General features: G+C 30.7%; 1 protein-coding gene across 2 annotated transcripts; it reads right to left on the reverse strand.

The window, feature by feature from the left end:
• Positions 1-309: 309 nt before the first annotated feature.
• Positions 310-20,919, reverse strand: LOC129920888 (GMP synthase [glutamine-hydrolyzing]). 2 transcript variants are annotated; one of them, XM_056002384.1, is made up of 12 exons: positions 20,643-20,919; positions 8,181-8,294; positions 7,789-8,093; positions 5,860-6,016; positions 5,645-5,788; positions 5,422-5,518; positions 4,991-5,360; positions 2,578-2,770; positions 2,345-2,516; positions 2,044-2,273; positions 1,784-1,975; positions 310-670 (listed from the first exon to the last, which is right to left on the reverse strand). In XM_056002384.1, exons 2-12 carry the CDS (start codon positions 8,274-8,276, stop codon positions 569-571), a joined length of 2,058 nt encoding a protein of 685 aa, XP_055858359.1. In that variant the 5' UTR covers positions 8,277-8,294; positions 20,643-20,919; the 3' UTR covers positions 310-568. The 2 variants fall into 2 exon arrangements, with proteins under 2 accessions (XP_055858359.1, XP_055858358.1); XM_056002383.1 differs by lacking the exon at positions 20,643-20,919 and adding an exon at positions 14,877-14,999.
• Between the last annotated feature and the right edge of the window lie 649 nt (positions 20,920-21,568).

The following is a 21,568-nucleotide window of genomic DNA, read 5'->3' on the forward strand; positions in this document are numbered from 1 at the left end:
AATTAGGAAAAAAAAAAGAAAAATCATTTTAAAATAAATGTCTCACAGAATTAAATTTCTGGTTTCTCCATTTTGTTTTATGATTTTATTTATAACAGTTATATGGATTTTATCTCTTTTTTTTTAATCCGATGTATTTTTTTTAACACAGTAACATATTATAGATTTTTTTGTTTGTATTTTTACATAAGTGTTTTTTCGTTCGTCTCAGACAATTTTGTTTATTTTTTTTTCTTTACTTAAATATTTTGGTTACATCATTTAATTTTCGATTCAGTTTTGGGATTTCAACTGATCAACACGTTAATCCTGTAAACTGAACCTGTTAATTTTGTTTTGTTTTTTTTTTTTTAATTATCTGTTAAGAGTGAAGATTTTTATTTTATTTAATTATTAAATTTATTATATTAATTTTCCTTTGCTTTTTTAACTCCTAGTATTATATTTTCTTAATTTAGTTGTATTTGACTTGTTCAAGAAGAATCCCTATGCACAGCAGGTGAATAGAACAAACTTCAGAATAAAGAGTTTGAAAGATTTTTGTCTGCTGCTATGGTAGTTGGATAAATCATTCCCATTCTGTTGTTCCGGGCGGTTTTGAAGTTAAATCGTAGAGAACTCTTGAAATTCCGTCCAATTTGGTTATTTCACGCACTATATTTTCAAGCACCTGCAAATAAAAAAAATAGTATTGAATAGGAAAGTTGACATAACGTTGATTTTTTTTATCAAAATCAAGCAAAGTTTTAATTGTAATACATTTTGCAAACTCTATTAGTTTTTTTCTACATAACACGAGTGTTACCAACAAGTATAGAGGCCTGAGTTATAGCTATTTCACAGGGGTCAAGCCAATCATTAGACTCATTTTTAGTGCTGTATATTCAATTAGCTTGCAAAACGTCTACACACGAGCTAGGTTTGAACGACGCAATACGCATCGCACCACCGCACCGCTGCCACTTGATAAATTCAAGCATGCATAATATCGTATCGTTTAGGAATTAGAACCTTTCAAAAATAAAACAATTATGTAAGGCTCTAGAGATGTTTAAATTTTTGCTGGCACAGGGTTAATCGCTCTCTTCAGCGCGTTGATAGTATTGTTTGTGAAAGACCACACACAGATTTCAGTGATCTTGTAATTCTAGCTCAAGAAGAAAGTGAGATCTAGGGAAGCAAAATAAAAGTTCAATATAGGAGTTCTTCGAAATTCGACATAAACTCGATTTACTCGAAAACCGTTAAATGGGGATGAACAAGTTACCAAATTCCTTTTGGACCATTACTTTTGGGACACCCTGTATAAACGAATATCGTACTTATTCATCTTCGATTGCCGAGGCTTTAAGGCAAAGCGAAACACTAATATATTATGGGCTTCTTATACCATGTTTGATGGCCGCAGAAATTACAGAAGACAAGAATAACGTGATGTCATGATTTAACAGGAGGTAACAGACAAAATGTTGAAACAAGGTTGTAAGATCTTTTCAAATTGTTTACTCGCAAAGACCAACACACCTTGGAACAATATTTTACCCAAGGTTCAAGAACAAATGGTTCACTTCGTTACACTACACAGATTCCCAAATACAAAATTTAACCGAGCATTAGCCTTTGAACTTACTATTAAATTGTTTTTTGGTATGGCGACAACTGTAGAATTCATATAAATATTAAAGTAAGCTTTAAATTTGATTAGGTTGATGGTATGGCCAAACGTGCTTGATGTGTGCAAATGGAGACAACTAGCTATAGAGAAATCTCAATGTATACTTACATGAATTGGCAGTTGAACTGAACCTGGAATAGCCGGCACACCAGTCATAAAATCGTTTGTTATAAAAGGCCGCAGTACAATCGATCTACAGCATGATGGTATTCGGTTGGCTGGATCACGATCAAAATGGAGCGGAATTAGCACAACAGGCATTTGTGAGATTTTTCTATTCAATCCAGCTTGTTGGATAATCTAAAAAAAAATGAAAGGATCAACAATAAAATTAACTTTATTCTTAACTTAAAGAAAATACAACTCACATCAGTTGCAATAGCATCGGCTTGTCGTAATTGCTTCAGCACGTAACGATTTAAATTCGTATGCGTTATATCATGGAATTGAAACTTAACCTGTTTACCGAATACATAGCAAACTCGATTTATATTATGTAAGATTCGAGGGATTAGTTTGGCCAAAAACATTATATCGCTCCAATTTGGTTCGGTGTCACTAGAAAGACCCAACACATAGCTGTAACTTCTTTTGTCACCTAAACATAAAATACAAAATGTTTTCAATGTAAGGAAGATTAATTTAATAATGTTTGTTGGTATTACTAACCTTGCACGCCAACTGATCGGATTGGCAAGACAGTCGCTTGTATTTGGGAATTAGATGAAATTCGTAAGAGTTCTCTTCGTTCGTCTTCGGACGTTGAGCCAGTCACTCGGTTTATTAAAGCGTGATTCTTTTCCAGTTTGTTTTTGTAGTCTACTATCACTCGTGCTATAACCTGAAACCCACAAAAAGCGGATTTATTGAATTTATCGGATGTAAAATATTTTGTATTTTACCTGTGTTTCGGAGAAATCCTTTTCAATGTACGGTTCATCAGCACACAAAATTCTTATGGCTAAACCAGGGCCAGGGAATGGATGCCTTTCAACAAGTGGTGCTGGTAGTCCTAAATTGAATCCCAAGGTCCTTACTTCATCTTTATGAAAATCACTAAGCGGTTCAACGACTCGACCAGCACTTCTTAGTTCTCTGTGCGTTAAAGAAACAAAAAGTGGATTTCAATTTGTGTATTTTACAAATTTGTTTTGACTTTAATAAAATAAAGATGTATAAGACGCCGAACTCAATGGATTGGAAAACACACAAATTATGGGAATAAGCTCGTTTCTTATCTGATCAAAATGTAACGCTAAGTTCCTTTGAATGCAGCTGCAATTTTAGAATAAAAAACATGCTTAAGAATTTCTATTGACATAGTAGGTTGAGAACACAAATAGTCATTACATTCGACGAGTGGCATTCAGTTCAGATTGGTGAATAAATAAAAGAATTCAGCTAGAAAATTGGTGGAACAACTCACACAAACAGCCCTATTTTAAATTATAAAAAAAGCCCTTTTATAGCTATCAACTAGATACCTAACAATAATTCAGATGCGTTGGTATTATGGCTATCTACTATCAACTTTGTTGATGAACTGTGAATTTAATCATTATTGTGACTTATGTATTTGTGATATATTTGGTATTACGAATATAAAAAAAAATAGATACACATCAATTTTCATATCAATCACAAATTTTTGGTTGATACGTATCAAAAGCTTTTTGAATCGAGTATTCTATTAGGAATAAAATAAAAATGCAATTTGTTTGGTAGCACTCTATGTTTAAAATCACTTTTTGTTGACAATGTTTATCTCCATTCAACCTATTCAATCCCACAAGCTTCTAATTGTTTTCTGTTCATAAATAAAATATTTTTATAAAAAACTATAACTTTTTATAAAAAAAATTAACATTTTCCCACTATAATTTTTTTTTCAGCCACAAAAAAAAAATACCAAAACAACGACATATTTAATGATGACAGGCGAGACGATAATGGTACGAGCAAATGAATGACGATATCGTCAACGATTTAGTCATATTAGTTAAAGTATGTAGGTTATGGAAGTATTCTGGAAAATGCTTTCTTTACAATGGGCACTATGTAAATGAAAATTCTTCAAGAGGACACTAGTTATCTAGTGAAAAGGGACGTTACAAGTTTATCCCTATTTATTAGAATTTCCGAGTGGTTCGACTAGTGTGTTCCTAACTTGCTTGGAATCATAAGGGCCTAAGCGGGTCTTTGCCCGGCAACCATTTTAACCTAATGGTTGCAGCGGAGGGCCTACACACGACACGTGCGGTCCTTGTCCCACCTGGTACCCGGTTGTGGTACATCTGAACAAAAAAGTAGTGTGACTACAATGTAACGAAGACGTTTTCTTATTGGACTATTAGAAATATTATGGTGAGACAGCAAACATTTTTTTTTATTTTTCACCAACATTTTTCAAGCAAAGATATGAATAAAAAAAAAAAAAAAAATAATCCAGCTATCAAAAAAAATCTACGCTACATTTTAAATATTGTATTTAAGAATATTCAATAAAAATTTGAAAGCAATCGGATAAGTAGTTTCCGAGATTTCGAAGGTACAAGGTCAAAGAATGTAGTTTCGATATAATCGCAAAAGAAAGAAAGTCGAGCGCCCGCAGTGACTAAATTTTCGTTTCGAAAAATGCCTGTAGCTTGGCCAATTTTGAGTGTTGCAATACAGACAATAGGTCTTAAAATGTTCACTACAATTAGAGGTTTAATTAAAAAAGGCTTCAAGAGAAACTTTATTAAATTTAATATGGACATGAATCCTTTTAAAAATTCTAAAAAATAACATTAATAATCATTTTTATCAAAAAACAACACCGACTTTATGGGTTTTCTAATAGTTTCTATAGTCTATAAATGGGACCACACTACAGGCACCAATACAAAAAGAATTATGAAAAATGGTTTACTTAGTCCAAAGTTATGAGGTAACAAACATAAAAAAAAAAAAAAATACAGACGAATTGAATACCTCCTCCTTTTTCAATAAAAAAACTACATATGTATTTCCATAATTTCGTGAAACTAAGTATCGAATGAAAGAAGTATAACTTAATTTTTTACTATCGACTATACTATAAAAAATACTATGGACTTTACTATACTATAGACGTTTCGCTATATTGCATTAAGAATGTAATGCATCGTACAATATGTGAAGCACATTTTCTTTAAGCGGTCGAGATGAATAAACAGAATTGCGCAACCCAATTTCTTCCCGTTCTCTGTCATCATGTGTAATTGTTATCACGGCTACGATTTTGGTACGAATCCTTACTCCTTAATAATAATATAGAAATTAATAAAACCTTACCTTATCAAATCGGTATCGTTATGATGTGTCTTAATTGTATCCGCATTACTGCTGACCAAACTGGATGCAGATTCAATAAGGTCAGGCCTTAATGTACCTTGTGCTAATAGTACTTCTTCTGGTTTCAGTTTCATTTCGCTAACAACGTCGTTTGTCACCTTGACAAACACATCACCTATTATCTTACGTTTTTCCTCAGGATTAAACGTTTGACATAGCATTGGGGTTTCCACAATGTACAATTGACCAGGGCGCTTAACAGATGTGGTACCTTTTAGAAATTGAAACAGTTCCTTCCTCACTATCAGATCAATGCCAATTTCTCTCAGTGATTTTTCAACTTTTTCACTTTCGTCCTTTCGCATGAATCCTATTTGTAAATTTAAGTTTCTTCATTTTATTTTGTTTGTAATTTGTTTAAATGTTCTTACCGTTATCTACGTGTACTGCAATAATTTGACTTGGATCCAATGCATGTCTTAGTAAAGCTGCACAAACAGTCGAATCTACACCACCACTCACAAGACACTAAAATTTTGTTCCAAAATATTTACAAAAATTGTTTGAAATATAAATGTGAAGTTTTTTCTTTTTAAATTATTTAAATAACATTTTATAATAATGATTTTTTAAGCTAAGTGTTTGTATACTCACCAAAACTTTGTTGCTTCCAACTTTTTCTTTTATATATTTAACACATTCCTCCTTTCGATTAACCACAGTAAAAGTGGGTGAAAGCCCACAAATGTCGTAAAGGAAATTAGAGAGCATTTGTTTGCCGTTAGTTGTTAAATCAACCTAATGATAACGAATAAATAATTATTACATAAGCGAGAATATATTTTTGTATGTTTTTGATAGAAAATTACCTCGGGATGAAATTGCACTCCGTATATTCGTAGAGCTTCATTGTATATGGCAGTTACAATTTCATTTGAAGAGTATCCACCAATTTTAAGTTTGTCTCCCAATCGATCGACACTATCGCCGTGGGTTAAGAGAACGGACTGTGTTCGGCTAAGGCGACTGTAATTATATAATGTTATATTATTAGTAAATAAGTAGTAAATAAGATGGATTTTAGAACGATTTTCCTAAGAAATTAGTTCTCGAACTTATTTATAAGAAAGGTCTGAGAAATATGAAATCAACGTCAGGTGCAGATATAATTTCAAGTTCTGAGTTTTGTCTTTTCTCAGATTTGTTGTCAAGAACAAGTAAAATGCACTCCACAACAAATTTATGTATTTTTTTTTATTAAAATCATTTTTGAGTTTTGTTCTAATGAGCTCAAAAAAAAATACATACATATCTGACAAAGTGATTAACAGTTTCAAATATAATTAGAAATTATTTAATTTGTTTTAGGCGAAACTGATTACAAGTTAAAAATTTATATATACTCGTATATAACGGAATTGTAAAGTCAGAGTTCTTTGTTTGTACTATTTTTTCCAGTCCAAGCATTTTTTTCGGGATCGGGTCAAAATTCTGGCTTCAAAATTCTGCTTTTCAAAATTCTGCTTTTTTAACGAAAATTCAGTTTTTCAAAATTCTGCTTTTTTTCTATTCTGCTTTTCAAAATTCTGCTTTTTAAAATTCTGCTTTTCAAAATTCTGCCAGCATTATACTTAAACAAAAAATTCTGCCAATTCTGTTTTTTTTTATATCATATGTGCTGACTAAAGAAAAATACACCTCATTAATGTAATTCAACATTGGTACTTTCCTAATTTTTTTTTGTTTAAGTGTCGGAAATATTTTTTAAAATGCATAGACTGACTTTCTTTCGAATAAAATCTATAACTTATTGGAACCGATGTTGTTTGATACAAAATATTCCTTTTCTTATTCAAATTTTTGATTATTCATCTTTATTTGATAAATTAAAAAAAATTTGAATTATTTTCGGAAATGTTTAGTATTAAAACAAAAATTAATATGCATTCAAAGAATGACAAATTATGTAGGTAAGTAATCAAATAAGCAGACAATTTATCAAGAAGATGATTTTACAGAATTTTGCAAAAAATTAAAAAAGGGTTTGGAAAATGTTAAAAAGCGCGCGCTTTTTAACATTTTCCAAACCCTTTTTTAATTTTTTGCAGAATTTTGAAAAACAGAATTTTGAAAAGCAGAATTTTGAAAAACAGAATTTTGAAAAACAGAATTTTGAAAAGCAGAATTTTGAAAGCAGAATTTTGTGAAGCAGAATTTTGAAAGCAGAATTTTCACAAAAGAATTTTGACCCCGGCAGAATTTTGACCCCAACCCATTTTTTTTCACAAATAATTTAAAACCAAAAGCTTCTTACAAGAAAGGAAAAATTTAGATAATGTTAAAGCGTTTTTGAAAAAAAACTTAAAGTACAGAAAACCTAATGCAAAAATACTCTTTGACTTGAAAATATGGATTTTTGAGTGGTATGAAAATGTTTGTTTATATCACAATATCACACATCTGTTGCTTCAAATTTTTTTTTAAATAATCTATTTTGCATCACAGACTTTCTAAACGAATACCCTTTAAATATAAATGCTACCCAGTTGCTGCGAATCACAAACAGAAAAGATTTACCCTATTTGTCGCACATCTTTTATACTCGTAATACATAATTGTTATTATAATTTTTGTTATGCCACGTGTAGCCTAATATATAAGACTTTACTATATTAGAGTGTTCAAAGCATATTTATATATTTTTATATAGAAGGATTGTATCGGAGATCACCTAATTTCATTGGTAAATCTCTTTCTTTTCCTTCAAAATTTAAATTAAATAGAAATTCAAAACTTACTTGAATAGTGGACACGATGGTTCTATCTCAATATTCTGTTGACCATCTTCTCGAATGTCCTTTTTGTGCACGGTTCCACCAAACTCTTTATTCATCATTTGCATTCCGTAGCAAATACCTAATATGGGAATTTTCGATTTGAATATTTCCGGATCATATCGAGGCGCATCATCGCCATAAACTGAAGCTGGACCTCCTGATATAATGATTCCTCGATACCCATTGACTTTAAGCTCTGCAGCTGTTGTGTCCAAGGGTAGAATATCGGATTCTATTTGTAATTCACGCACTTTCCTATCAATAACCTGTAATAAATCAAAAAAGGTAACAAAAAGTGTATTGTTATTATTTTTGTTTAAATTATTAAAAATATTGCCAATCAAAATATTCACCTTCCCATATTGAGATCCAGCATCTAAAATTGCTACTTTATCGTGATGAAGACCATTTTCCGTTGACGACATACATTTGTTTGAAAGAGAATTCATTTCTTTTTCGTTGCAGCACTAAAGAAAAATATAAATAAATTCAATAAATTAATTAAAAATGCTTACATGTATAAATTTGTTTTTTTTTTTTTTATTTCTTTTAAAATAATGTATATTAACTTTCGTAAATATATCGTTTAACCAATTTCTTCCCAAGTATAACTGCTGATATTCAACATAAAAGTTTATTCAATTAAAGTACATTTGTATAAAAAGGTTTTTTTTCAAGTATTTAAAATTAATTTAAGAAAATATGTATGTAGAAATAACTACTTGATCTTGTTAGGATAAATTAATTTAGTAAAAATTGTTTTATTTCGTACCCCATCAATGAAACAAATTATTGTAGTGGTCTTTGACAAGTCAGTTATAACTAGCATTGAAAAATTTCAATAAAATAAACACTGTAGGTAGACATTTAAGGTTAGAGTTGACCAGTGAAACTAACGTTTTTAGTGAAACGAGTTGTATTAGAAAACAGAATGCCGAAAAATGTATGGAGGAAAAACCCAACATATTAAAATGATATCTATGTAAAATTTATATGGCTTGATAGGGCAACAATAGAAGATAACAAATATGCATTTTTTTAAATTCAAATTATTAAGTGTTTTTTCATATAAAACTATTTTCAGGGATTGCTTTGGTTTTAATTTCTTGTGGTCTAGCATCGAAAAGATAATCATGATCATGTGCCATAAATTAGATTGTTTTTTCAAATGACGCTGTTTGCGTCATTTAAGCCGGGATGGTTTAAAAAAAAATTATATTTGTTATCTGCTATTTATGCCCTTTCAAACCATACAGGTCTCATTGTAATCGGTGCTGGATTTTTTTTGGCATTCTTTTTAAATTAAAATCATCTGTTTATTGAAATCAATTCAATAATTAAATTGTATTTTAACAAAAGTTTAAATCAAAATCAATTATTTTTTTTTAGTAATAATATGCTATTACTTATTATGTTATTATCGTCATGCTGATACAACTTACGACTATTATATCTTGCTTTCAATGCCTTTAAATCGGAAATGAAACAGTTCAATGATGAACTTACGACCATTATATCTTGCTTTCAATGCCTTTAAATCGGAAATGAAACAGTTCAATGATGCATTTTAATGATAGTTTCAAAATAAAAAATGTTTTAATAAATTAATTTTTCCTTTATGAACAGAGGAATCAAAATACTAGCTGAAAAATTGTGGGATGAAAATGTTCGGGCCTTTAATTTTGGGATACTGTGTATATAAATAAATGAACATAATACTTTCTTAAAAAATGTACCTTTAAAAAAGAGCCTTTCAGAATAATAATAGGTCAAGTCCATTTTTTATTTAAATTACATGTTTAACGGTGTTATAATGTTATTTTTTTTTTTTTTCCTAAATAAAAAAACTATTGGTCAGTGAAAATGTTTTCAGAAGTTCCTTAGTTTCTATGAAACGAGCTTCTCAAAGTTGTGTACAACGCAAATTTTAAATGAACTTGACTCATTTTGCTTCTGAATACCTCGAATAGTGACTCATGTTAGGATTTTGTACTCAGATTGAAGAAATTGGCCATTACCTAATTAAAAATTTAAATTATGTCACCACAAGAACTAACTTTTTCATTGATTGATAACCAATTGAGAAAGCCTTGTATGTGTTATTCTTTGTTCTAGGAGTATTTTCTTCAAATATTATTTACATTTTCAATAATATTTGCTGTTTAGCTCCAAATATTAAATAACTGAAAATTTTTCTGTGCTTCTATTTTTTATTGCATAAGTGTAAGTGTACCCTGAGTTTTAAAAAAATTGAAATACATGTTTTTTTTTTATTGATTATCGAAATAATCGCTTTTATGCTACAATTGGGAAATAAAAAATACAATACGGGTTTTTATGAAACGATGTAAACTCCGGGTAAACCTGGTAAATGTGTCAAAATTGTGTACAGGTTTGATAGTTCATTAACGACATTTACCATTTAACCAGGTTTCCTATAGTTTACACCGTTGCATGAATAACCCTTATAAAATTTATAAAAGGAATAATATTTATTTCTATGCTCAGTTAAATCTATAAAATGGATCCTTTATCTTCCAACGAGGTAAGGGCCCAAGGCAAAACTCGCTTTTGGTTAGGGATTGTTTGAAAACCAGCTATTTAATTTTTTTTTTTAAAGATAATAAAAAGCAGTTTAGTCGGTCTCGCAATAAGTATGAAAATGTATATTAATGCGTACACTACAACAATTGAGTATCGGCGGATCAAAAAGTTTGAAGGATCGTAAAGAACGTTTGTAGTGCTACACAAAGGCCTTCAAACAAAATATTTCCTAAAGGCCAGACTATTTAGTTGGCCAGCTATGCGCACAGCCGATAGAAAGTCTGTAGATTGCGGTGGCTGTTAATACCTGTACCAAGTTTAATAAATTAGACAAAATTAATCATTTAAGCAGTTTTCAAGATGTTATGTTGAATGTTGAAAGGGAAGAAGGTTTAACTTCTAAGCCAGATGTTGAAAAAACAACAAGTATACTATTTTTGGTAAATGTGTTAGGCCAAAAATGAAGTTCATTACTAAATATGATTAATTCGAGAGTTAATAGAGCCCAATGTGATAATGTAAGTCGTTTTATATCATCTTATGGCTTTAGTATTTGTTTATTTAATTTTATAAGAGTGCAGGCCAAGTAACTTTCGCCAAGTGTGTGTTTATCTTAGCTATATGCAACTTTTGAGTTGCGCCGAGAAATCGACTGTTTAAGAACATTTGCGACGAACGCTTGAATGCCACCAATATCCTCAATACTCCGACTAATTTTTCCATCTTAAATTTTTTTACAAACATATATCTTGTATCAAAGTTTCCATCACTAGGCGTGTTTTTTTGGCACCGCTATCCCTATCTGCAGTGGGAGCTTCCATGTATTACAAATACAACACCCAGCTGCGGATAAAACTTAAACTTAAATCTAGCTGCGGATAAGAAATTGACATTTTTTCGAGTATCGATACTCGATCGGAGAAAATTTCGGATAATCGGATAAATCAAGAGTCTCGAAGCTATGTTCGCAGAGTGCAATCTGCAACGTACTTAAAGTGCGTTCTTTTATTTAAGTTTATTTTGAATTAGTATTGGAACGCACACATAAAATTATTTCTACATTTCATTTATATACATATTTACCATTGATGAAAACTTAACCTACTCTAAACTTTAAATGCTTTTTAGTGAAATAAAATCAAGGAACAAGTCGCACATAATTATTATACGGTGTTTAATATTTTTCTGTAATGTCGTTTTTATTTGCAAAAGTATTTTTTTTTTCTTTCTAGCGCCATATTAAAAAAAAACTAAAAAAATTGTTTTTGACATCAAGAAATAAGTTGTCTGCATCATTGCTTTTAATTTTGGTATGCAGAAACTTTCAAAAAATGAGTTTGGATATGTCCACTTTTTTCAAATTTATGAATCTGACAGCTAGAAGTGGATGTAAAGTGAGGAAAAAGGGGAAAAGTCTCAGATTTCATGATCTATTTGAGACTTTAGCCATAACTACAATGACCTAAAAAGTGAAAAAGTGGGAAATTTACAAAAGTAAAAATTTTTTATTTATTTCTAGCGCTATTTGTTTTAGGAAAAAACTACAAAAATTGTTTTTTAAAACAAAAAATAAGCTTTCTGCATCATTATTTTTAATTTTGTGGACAGAAAAACTATCACAAAATGAGTTTGAAAATTTTCACTTTTTGACTTTTTGCAAAAAGTGGCCGTTGTAGTTATACCTTAAAGTTAAGTAAAAGTTATTTATACAAATTTTGACCCTTATTGTCAAAATTAAAAAAAGTCTTCCACATTTCACATACAAATTTCAATTTCGATCTTTCGACCCTGCATATAAACGGGCCACCTATAAAAACTCCAAATTCATGAACGACGACTGTACCCAAATCTACGAACATATCCCAATATGTCAAAAACTTATCCGAAAGCAAAACCCAAATAAAAAATCAAACTTTGAACAAATGCAGATGGATGTACAAATGGAAAATAAGGAAAATCCATTTTTAGTAATTTAATTTGGTCTGTTTCATTTCTAACGTTTAAAAATCAATAAATTATGCGTAAAAACTACTCAAAAATAATCTTGAATAAAATTCGGTTTTGTTGTTTTTGTTTTATTATCTGACAGCTAGACAGCTGTGGATGGGCAACTGCGGATACGTTTTTTTGGGAAATACAATTTGGCTGCAGATAGCGATGCCAAAAAAACACGCCTACTGACTGTGAAATTTGGTAGTAAATATTAGGCGTGTTTTTTTGGCATCGCTATCTGCAGCCAAATTGTATTTCCCAAAAAAACGTATCCGCAGTTGCCCATCCACAGCTGTCTAGCTGTCAGATAATAAAACAAAAACAACAAAACCGAATTTTATTCAAGATTATTTTTGAGTAGTTTTTACGCATAATTTATTGATTTTTAAACGTTAGAAATGAAACAGACCAAATTAAATTACTAAAAATGGATTTTCCTTATTTTCCATTTGTACATCCATCTGCATTTGTTCAAAGTTTGATTTTTTATTTGGGTTTTGCTTTCGGATAAGTTTTTGACATATTGGGATATGTTCGTAGATTTGGGTACAGTCGTCGTTCATGAATTTGGAGTTTTTATAGGTGGCCCGTTTATATGCAGGGTCGATAGATCGAAATTGAAATTTGTATGTGAAATGTGGAAGACTTTTTTTAATTTTGACAATAAGGGTCAAAATTTGTATAAATAACTTTTACTTAACTTTAAGGTATAACTACAACGGCCACTTTTTGCAAAAAGTCAAAAAGTGAAAATTTTCAAACTCATTTTGTGATAGTTTTTCTGTCCACAAAATTAAAAATAATGATGCAGAAAGCTTATTTTTTGTTTTAAAAAACAATTTTTGTAGTTTTTTCCTAAAACAAATAGCGCTAGAAATAAATAAAAAATTTTTACTTTTGTAAATTTCCCACTTTTTCACTTTTTAGGTCATTGTAGTTATGGCTAAAGTCTCAAATAGATCATGAAATCTGAGACTTTTCCCCTTTTTCCTCACTTTACATCCACTTCTAGCTGTCAGATTCATAAATTTGAAAAAAGTGGACATATCCAAACTCATTTTTTGAAAGTTTCTGCATACCAAAATTAAAAGCAATGATGCAGACAACTTATTTCTTGATGTCAAAAACAATTTTTTTAGTTTTTTTTTAATATGGCGCTAGAAAGAAAAAAAAATACTTTTGCAAATAAAAACGACATTACAGAAAAATATTAAACACCGTATAATAATTATGTGCGACTTGTTCCTTGATTTTATTTCACTAAAAAGCATTTAAAGTTTAGAGTAGGTTAAGTTTTCATCAATGGTAAATATGTATATAAATGAAATGTAGAAATAATTTTATGTGTGCGTTCCAATACTAATTCAAAATAAACTTAAATAAAAGAACGCACTTTAAGTACGTTGCAGATTGCACTCTGCGAACATAGCTTCGAGACTCTTGATTTATCCGATTATCCGAAATTTTCTCCGATCGAGTATCGATACTCGAAAAAAATGTCAATTTTTTATCCGCAGCTAGATTTAAGTTTAAGTTTTATCCGCAGCTGGGTGTTGTATTTGTAATACATGGAAGCTCCCACTGCAGATAGGGATAGCGGTGCCAAAAAAACACGCCTATTGATTATTTGTAAACATTCCTTCCTTTTGATCTTCCTTATCATGAAAATATTGATTTTACTAAATGCCATTGACAGTTTCGGCATTAGTTTAAGTGAACGTCGGCAGTGAAAGGTTAAAATTGTCAACTTTCAATTAGAAAACCCTTTACTTTGTCAAGAGGACTACAACAAACAATTGCATTTATTCTTTTAAATATTTAGAATTTATCAAAATCTCCCAAAATGGACTGATAAAACAATAAACTTATTGGCTTATCCAATTCCAACTTTTTCCGGAAATAGATTATAGAAATAAAACAACATCACCACACAACACCCAAGCATATATACGAATTGAAGTCCCTAGATGATAAGACATAATATCCTAAGAATAAATGAATTTCAAATCAAAACATTCCCTTCATTTTTTGATCAGCACAACCTGCTACTGCATCAGCAGAAGATTGTGTAGCGCCAGTAGGATAACCACTCACTACAACCCCACAGAACAATTCATCAAAACACATTAAGGTCTTTTTTTTTATATATTCCACTTGGTTAGATGCTGCTGCTACTACCAGTGTTCCACTGTTCTACTCATATTCAACACCACCCTCTTTTCCTTTCTCATCCCTTCTCAGTATGCAGTATTTTCTCAGCAAATAAAAAAGTAGAAACACAAAAAAAAAATGCCAGGCAACTGTCAAAAGAACAGTCGATGAGGCGCCTTGGTTTTTTTTCTCATTTTCATTTCCTCGTCAAGTCAATAATTTTAATTCGCAAGAAAGAAAAACAAGCAAACACTTCAAACTACAAACCTACATAAATATAATATGTATATTTAATTAACACCCACTAATGTGACTTAAAAATATAAACTAATTAAAATTCTTACAATATTTTATTTACAAACCGGCAGTACACGGAAGAGAGCTCGTAGGAACATCCAAAAAACTAACTCCAATTTGAGAATCTTCGATTCTTTTTATTAAAAAGAGATCTCGTTTTGTTTTTTATTCTATTTTAATCGTAAATAATTTTCTCATAGAATGTGAAGTTAGAGACTTAGACAATAATATAATTGCACTTATAGGGATTGACTGTGGTTAGTTGCAGTTTTTTTTTTTTTGTATATTTAAATTGATAATAGTTGAGTCTTCTTTACTCAGCAGGCGGTGTGTGGTAAACAAAACAAAACAAAAACCAAAGTCGACTATGTAGAGAGTAGCACCACAACTCAGGGTAAAAATAAGAGAGCCATCGGCAACACTATGTAGTCAGTGTCAGTATTTTTACGTATACACTATATATACAACATATATTAATGGGTATTAATGTTTAGTAGGTAATTAATGCTAACCAAATAATATTAAATAACTTTCTTTTCAAGAAGCGTGAGAGAATTTTTAAAACTAGAACATAACTTGTTGTTTTTCGTTTTTCACAATTGATTGAATACATAGAAAAAATCTTGAAATTAAATTTATCACAGAAAATCGAATGAATAATCACAGAAATAGCAAAGCAGAATATCAAATTTAGACAGTACTACTACGTAGAAGAAAACGTTTTTTAAAATAAAATTTTCTTTATTCAAAAAATTCACACCATCGTCGAAACGAAAAAAATTTAACAAAAATAACACGCAACACTAGGCGACAAGTACGACGACGACAACGGCGACCACCACCACGAAGGCGAAAACGAAAACTTCGACTTCGATTCCGATTCTGATCCCAATGACAAGGAACAAGATGACAATGATTTGTTGATGATGGTCATGAAGATGAGATATCTTGCTTTAGTGGCTCCTGCTGTTCGGGTGTGATGTTCCTTGAAAAATGACACAAGTGCCAAAAAATTAGCCATAGAGAGAGAGAGAGAGCGAGAGTGTAAATATTTAACAGAAAGGGGTAAAAGATTCCGTTTTGCTCACGAATTCCATATTAATATATTTTGTGTGCACTTTGTTGTCATGAAACAAATTGGGAAAAAAAATCTAGAACAAGAATTTTCGACGTTGATATATTTTTTTTATTATTTTGGACAGAACAAAAAAAATCCAAAGGATCACAAGACAATGACGTGACGGTTGCCAAACAAATCTGAATCGGCTGACCTACTAGTGTTTTTTCTTCATTGTTGGTGGTGATTTTTCTTTTTTTTTTTACAAAGGTGGGGAAAGGTAATTAAACTTGTATAGTTAGGACAAAAACAATAATATGCAATCTACTGACGACATGCAGAATAATGTGTCAGAGAAAATTTTCACACAGAGAGTGTAACAACTGCGCAACAACTATTCGGAGTATATGTTCATAATCTTTTTCTTTAGAGAGCATTTGTGTTATGCACCTGGTTTGGTAAGTGAAGGGTTACCAGATTTTTTTTTCTTAAAATCAAGTAATAAATTGACTTTGAAATAAATTGTGCAATATACAGTACACACTCCTTTTTCGTATATAAGGCAAGTTGTACTATCATGACTCAGAAAAAAGGTAGTGAAAATTCTCGCAAATTAGATCCGCTCAATCAACATGAAACATTTCAAGATAACAGAAGGTTCTAATATACGATTGGTGACATTTAAAAAGTTTCCTTCATTTGCAGGCAATGTCTTTTTTTATCAATATAAAAAATAAAATCAGTAATTTCTTTAAGTCAAAGTGACAGTTTATGCTGAAAACGTTAATGAATGGGTGAAAATAGGACATTGAAAAAAATTCTTTATTTTAAGTGTAGTATTTGTGATTATAGTTTATATTATGTGTGTAGCGTTCTCCTATTTATAATAGAAAACAATTTGTAAGTAACAAACAATTTTGCCGAATCACTTTTTTTATAATTGTGAAAGAGCTAAATATAGGCACAGGCGCTTTAGATAACTGAATGTGCGTAAGTTGACAACTTAGAATGTTCACAGAGACATGTAATGTATGAAACATGAATGTGTTTGCATTTACAATGCAGTACACCCAGACAAAAGTTTGAGACCACATCCGTAAAACATTATGTTATCTAGAATGTACACTAGAATGTTACTTCAATCAAATAAATCAAATCTGAAAGTGCATTATGCCTCTAATCGTTTTATTTACTTTAAGTAACGTTGCCATTAAAGATCATTGCTTTAAAACATAAATGAATAGTGTAAATTAGGCTGGTTATTAAAGTAAAAATAACTCTTAATAAGTAAAAATAACAGCTTGAATCGAGAGGTTGTGTAAAATTTGTAAACCTTTTTGTATGGCAGTTTTCAATTGTCTCAAATCTGACTGAAAAATACTTATACAACTCGATCAATATCCACTTCACAGAACACTATAAATAGTTTATGATTTAAATATTATAAGTTATTAGTTCGTTTAACATTTATTTATATTTTTACTAATTATTTTGCTATTGGTACGATAAGTAAAAATGAAATGAAAAATGAAGGAAACGCTTATAAAACAAAATTATTGGTATCTTGGATGGATCCATCCATTTCAATGTATTAGTTGTGAAAATCATGCAGAATCTAGTGAGTTACTTCCCATACAATACATTAACAAGACATACATAGTACATAATAACACAATAAATAAAGTAATAAATGAGAACAAATAATTATATTAACAAGTTATTTAATTAATTCAACAGCTTCTTCCCTCAAAGGAAGATGTTTTTTCTTTGGTTAAGGTTTCAATTGAGTTATAAATGGATCGGATGATATCAGGATCATAATGAAATGTATTCCATTTGTTGATAACCGGGAAAACTTTCTGGAGCAGTTGGCTTTATAGTGCTATAGTACATGTAGTTCTTTACTTATTCCTGCATTCTTGGACATCATCTGACACTTTCTATTACTTCTGCTCCGTGTGAAGAAACATTTGCGGACATGTTATACCAAGCTTCTCTCTTCATTATAATTCTATAGAGTATCGATTGAAAAATTGGTGCAAATATGAATTTTGGAAAAAATCTTCGTTTACTACTTTTATTCCAACCTTTGATATAAATTTCTCTTGATTTTTTCTCTTCTTTGATAGCACAATCTGAATGCAATCTATCTGCATCACATTTTGAAGTTGTTAAATGGTGGGTTAGGAAGAATTGTTGTGTTCAATTCGACGATCACACATGTTATCGGTTCGGACTTGCCATTTTTAAACGTTTACAACAAGGTTTAGGATTGGTTACTATTGCAGTACTTCCTAAATTTGCACTTCATACCAATACTTTATTGTACTTTTTTTTTTGTTGGAGTAGAGGTGATCCTGCTTAAAGTCCAGTATATTGGTTCACAAATACTAGATAATTAAGGAATCTGTTTCTTAAATATTCATTTATAAATAAATATGCCCGTTCTTGACATTTGAAGTTCAATAGTATCTTAGTTGATTGCTTTCTTCCCTGATTTAACACTTCTTCTTTAACTATGAAAATGAGCTCAAAATAGCTTCTCCTTCCTTGGTAAACATTTCTGTTCTTCGATTTTTTTAAAGACTTTGCACGAAATATTTGTTTCTGATATGAGAATAGACCTTAATTGATGGATCTGTAATTCTAAAATGTTTATACTGACATAAATAAATAAACGAGAGAATAGTTTGTAGGTGAACATTTAGGATTAACATATAAATTGAAAGAATTACAGCCGTGGACAGAGAAAAAGCACACTATTGAAAAAAATCATGCGAATCGAATTTCAGATAAGGAATGCTTTTTATAATTTTTATAATTTTCTTTTGGTATATTGTCGAAATAAAGTAATGCTTTCCCTGTCTCTTTCACTAGTGGACACAGAAATAGCACACATTTGTTTAACCGTTAAATTTTTATTCCGCGTTCAAAAGTTGTAAACTACTATTTAATTAACAAGTATTTTTGAAAAAAAAAATAGACAGAAAAAATCATTAAACTGCGAAAAAAAGAAGAATTACTTTCGATCTTCATAGTCAAGGGAAAAATCCTTCTTAATAAGCTTAAACTCTAAATTTTTCGAATAAATAATGGATAAAGCCATTTATTTAGAAAGAGCAAATAGAAATTTAAACTCTGAAATTAAATTGCGCTAGCTTCTTCCCCGCAAAACTTAAATACGATTTGATAGAGCGATCAGAAAGAAACGCAAATGTGGGTCTTTTAAGCCATCTCGCGCGATTTTGCCCGAAGTAAATATAGAATTCGGTGAAAAAATCGTGAAGCTGACTTTTAAGAAGGATAGTTCATGATGCTGAGTTGTATAGACGGGCAAGCAAGAAAAATCCAATGATATAAAAAGACACATCAAAGATCACCTAACATTAGCTAAAAAAACATCTGAATTAAAACATGCAGTTTTGAATTAGATTCTTTTGGAATGAAGAAATAAAGGTATTCTCTACAAATCATAATTTTTAAAAATTGAATTGAAATGAAATAATTTATAATTATTAATTTTATGAATCCCCATAAGCTAATGCATGCCCTGATATATAAATTATAATATATAAGTTAAAAGGTCTCAAATAAATCCAATTTTTTTAAGAAAAATCAAAAGTGTGCTCTTTCTTTGTCCATAGCTGTATATCAAAGCATATTATTAACAAAAGTAGTTTCCAACAACATGAAACATAATTTTTTATTTAATTTAAAAGTATTAGGAAATTTACTTTTTGTCCAGTCAGAATTAATAAGCTCTGTAACCTAACCACCATAGTTTTTCTTTCAAAATTACCGGCTTCTAACAACAAACCGGGATGAGCAAAGTATCCCACTATCCCACCCTGTAACCATTCCCAATTAAAAAAAAAAAAAACAAAATTTTATTATGTGGGAGTTCATTTTATGTGTACTTTATATATAAAATATTCAAGAGACCTTTTTCGCATGATTTTGCTCTCAAAAATAGAATTTTAGATGAAATATCTAGATGTCTAAAAGCACCTGTTTTTTTTTTTGCTAGTTGTATATTGTATAAAGGTTCTTAATTTGATAACGAAACTATATAAATTAATAAACAAATTTGTAAATTTATTATAAGACTTGTGGACACAATAAACTCAATATTATTCAATTCGCCATTTCCCAAATGATCTAGTTTTCTATTTTCACAGACACGTGCTGGACAATTTTTTTTTGCAAAAAAAAGAGTTTATTTAAACAATGAACTAAAAAATTGCAAAAACAAAAATGAACTTCTTAATCTTTATAAAACAAAGCCATTCAGCCCACCACACCTTTTCTTAAAATGTCTTAATCGACTGAGAAACAACAACGCAAAAATGCGACAACAATTTCAGTGCAATTTGGAAAATTGTCTCTATCGTTTTATAATAATTTTCAAATTAGAAACACAAAAATAGATGCAAATATGCATAAATTTAATTTTTTTTTCAATTTTCACACACAATTGGGGAAAAATGGAGAACGGCAGAAAAATCGAAATGTCTCGCACACACTTCGTTCGTTTTCGTTTCGCTCCTCTTCTGGTTCAAAGGATGATGACGATGACGACGGCCAGCCAGCCACAGCTAGCTTAGCCAATGAATGAAATAATCAGAATTAATATTATAATTTCTACATAAAATATAAATTCACACAGTAATTATATTATTTTATTAGGTTCATTGGTCACTTTTGAGTGGAGAGTAGTAGCACAAAATTCTTTTGTCTTTTGCAATTAAATTTTTTTTCTTCTTTTTTTCATTACCTTTTGGGAGATATATGCTCTGGAAAAAAATGTTACAATTTTACTTTTGTGGAATATGCACACACGTTTTTTCACAAAGGAATTGCAATCGAATTATTTAAGTGAATTGTTTGCATTTACGGCGAAAAGTTGCAGATGGAATTATTTATTTTAAATATACAAAATGGAGATTAATAACTCGCGAAATTAATTACAAAAAAATTGTGTGTTTTTCTTTTTTCTCTCACATTCGCGGCGGAAGAAAAATATTACATACCGACACTACTATATGACATATTGGAAAAAAAATCTTTCGAAAATGAACGGGACACACAAAAGTGACAAAAAAAAATTGAAATTTGATGGGGTGAATATCGAAAATGGCGGTCTAGCGGTATTCAGTGAGGCATCTGTCAGTTTGTCCCAAAATTGTTCATTCGAATTTTTCTTTTTTGCCGGTTGATGAAGCAGTTCAGGTGAAAACAGACAAATTTATCGCATTTTTACTGCATCTGTCTTTGTCGCTTCTCTTTCTTGCTTAAGGGTATAACTACATCGGCCACTTTTTGGAAAAGAACAAAAGTGAAAATTTTTCTCTTTAAAGGCTTGGTCACACCGGAGGGTACGCGGTAGCGGTACGGGTAGCAGCAACGATATTTGTATTAAAAAAATTCCACACCCGAACGTTGATGTGTCAGTTTGGAATTTTTTCCATACAAATACCCGTACCGTTACCTGTACCTCTACCGCGTACCCTCCGGTGTGGCCAAGCCTTAAGGCTTGGCCACACCGGAGGGTACGCGGTAGCGGTACGGGTAGCGGCAACGATATTTGTATTAAAAAAATTCCACACCCGAACGTTGAAGTGTCAGTTTGGAATTTTTTCCATACAAATACCCGTACCGTTACCTGTACCTCTACCGCGTACCCTCCGGTGTGGCCAAGCC

The sequence above is a fragment of the Episyrphus balteatus genome, chromosome 1 (genome assembly GCF_945859705.1).
Source record: "Episyrphus balteatus chromosome 1, idEpiBalt1.1, whole genome shotgun sequence".
Lineage (NCBI taxonomy): Eukaryota > Metazoa > Arthropoda > Insecta > Diptera > Syrphidae > Episyrphus > Episyrphus balteatus.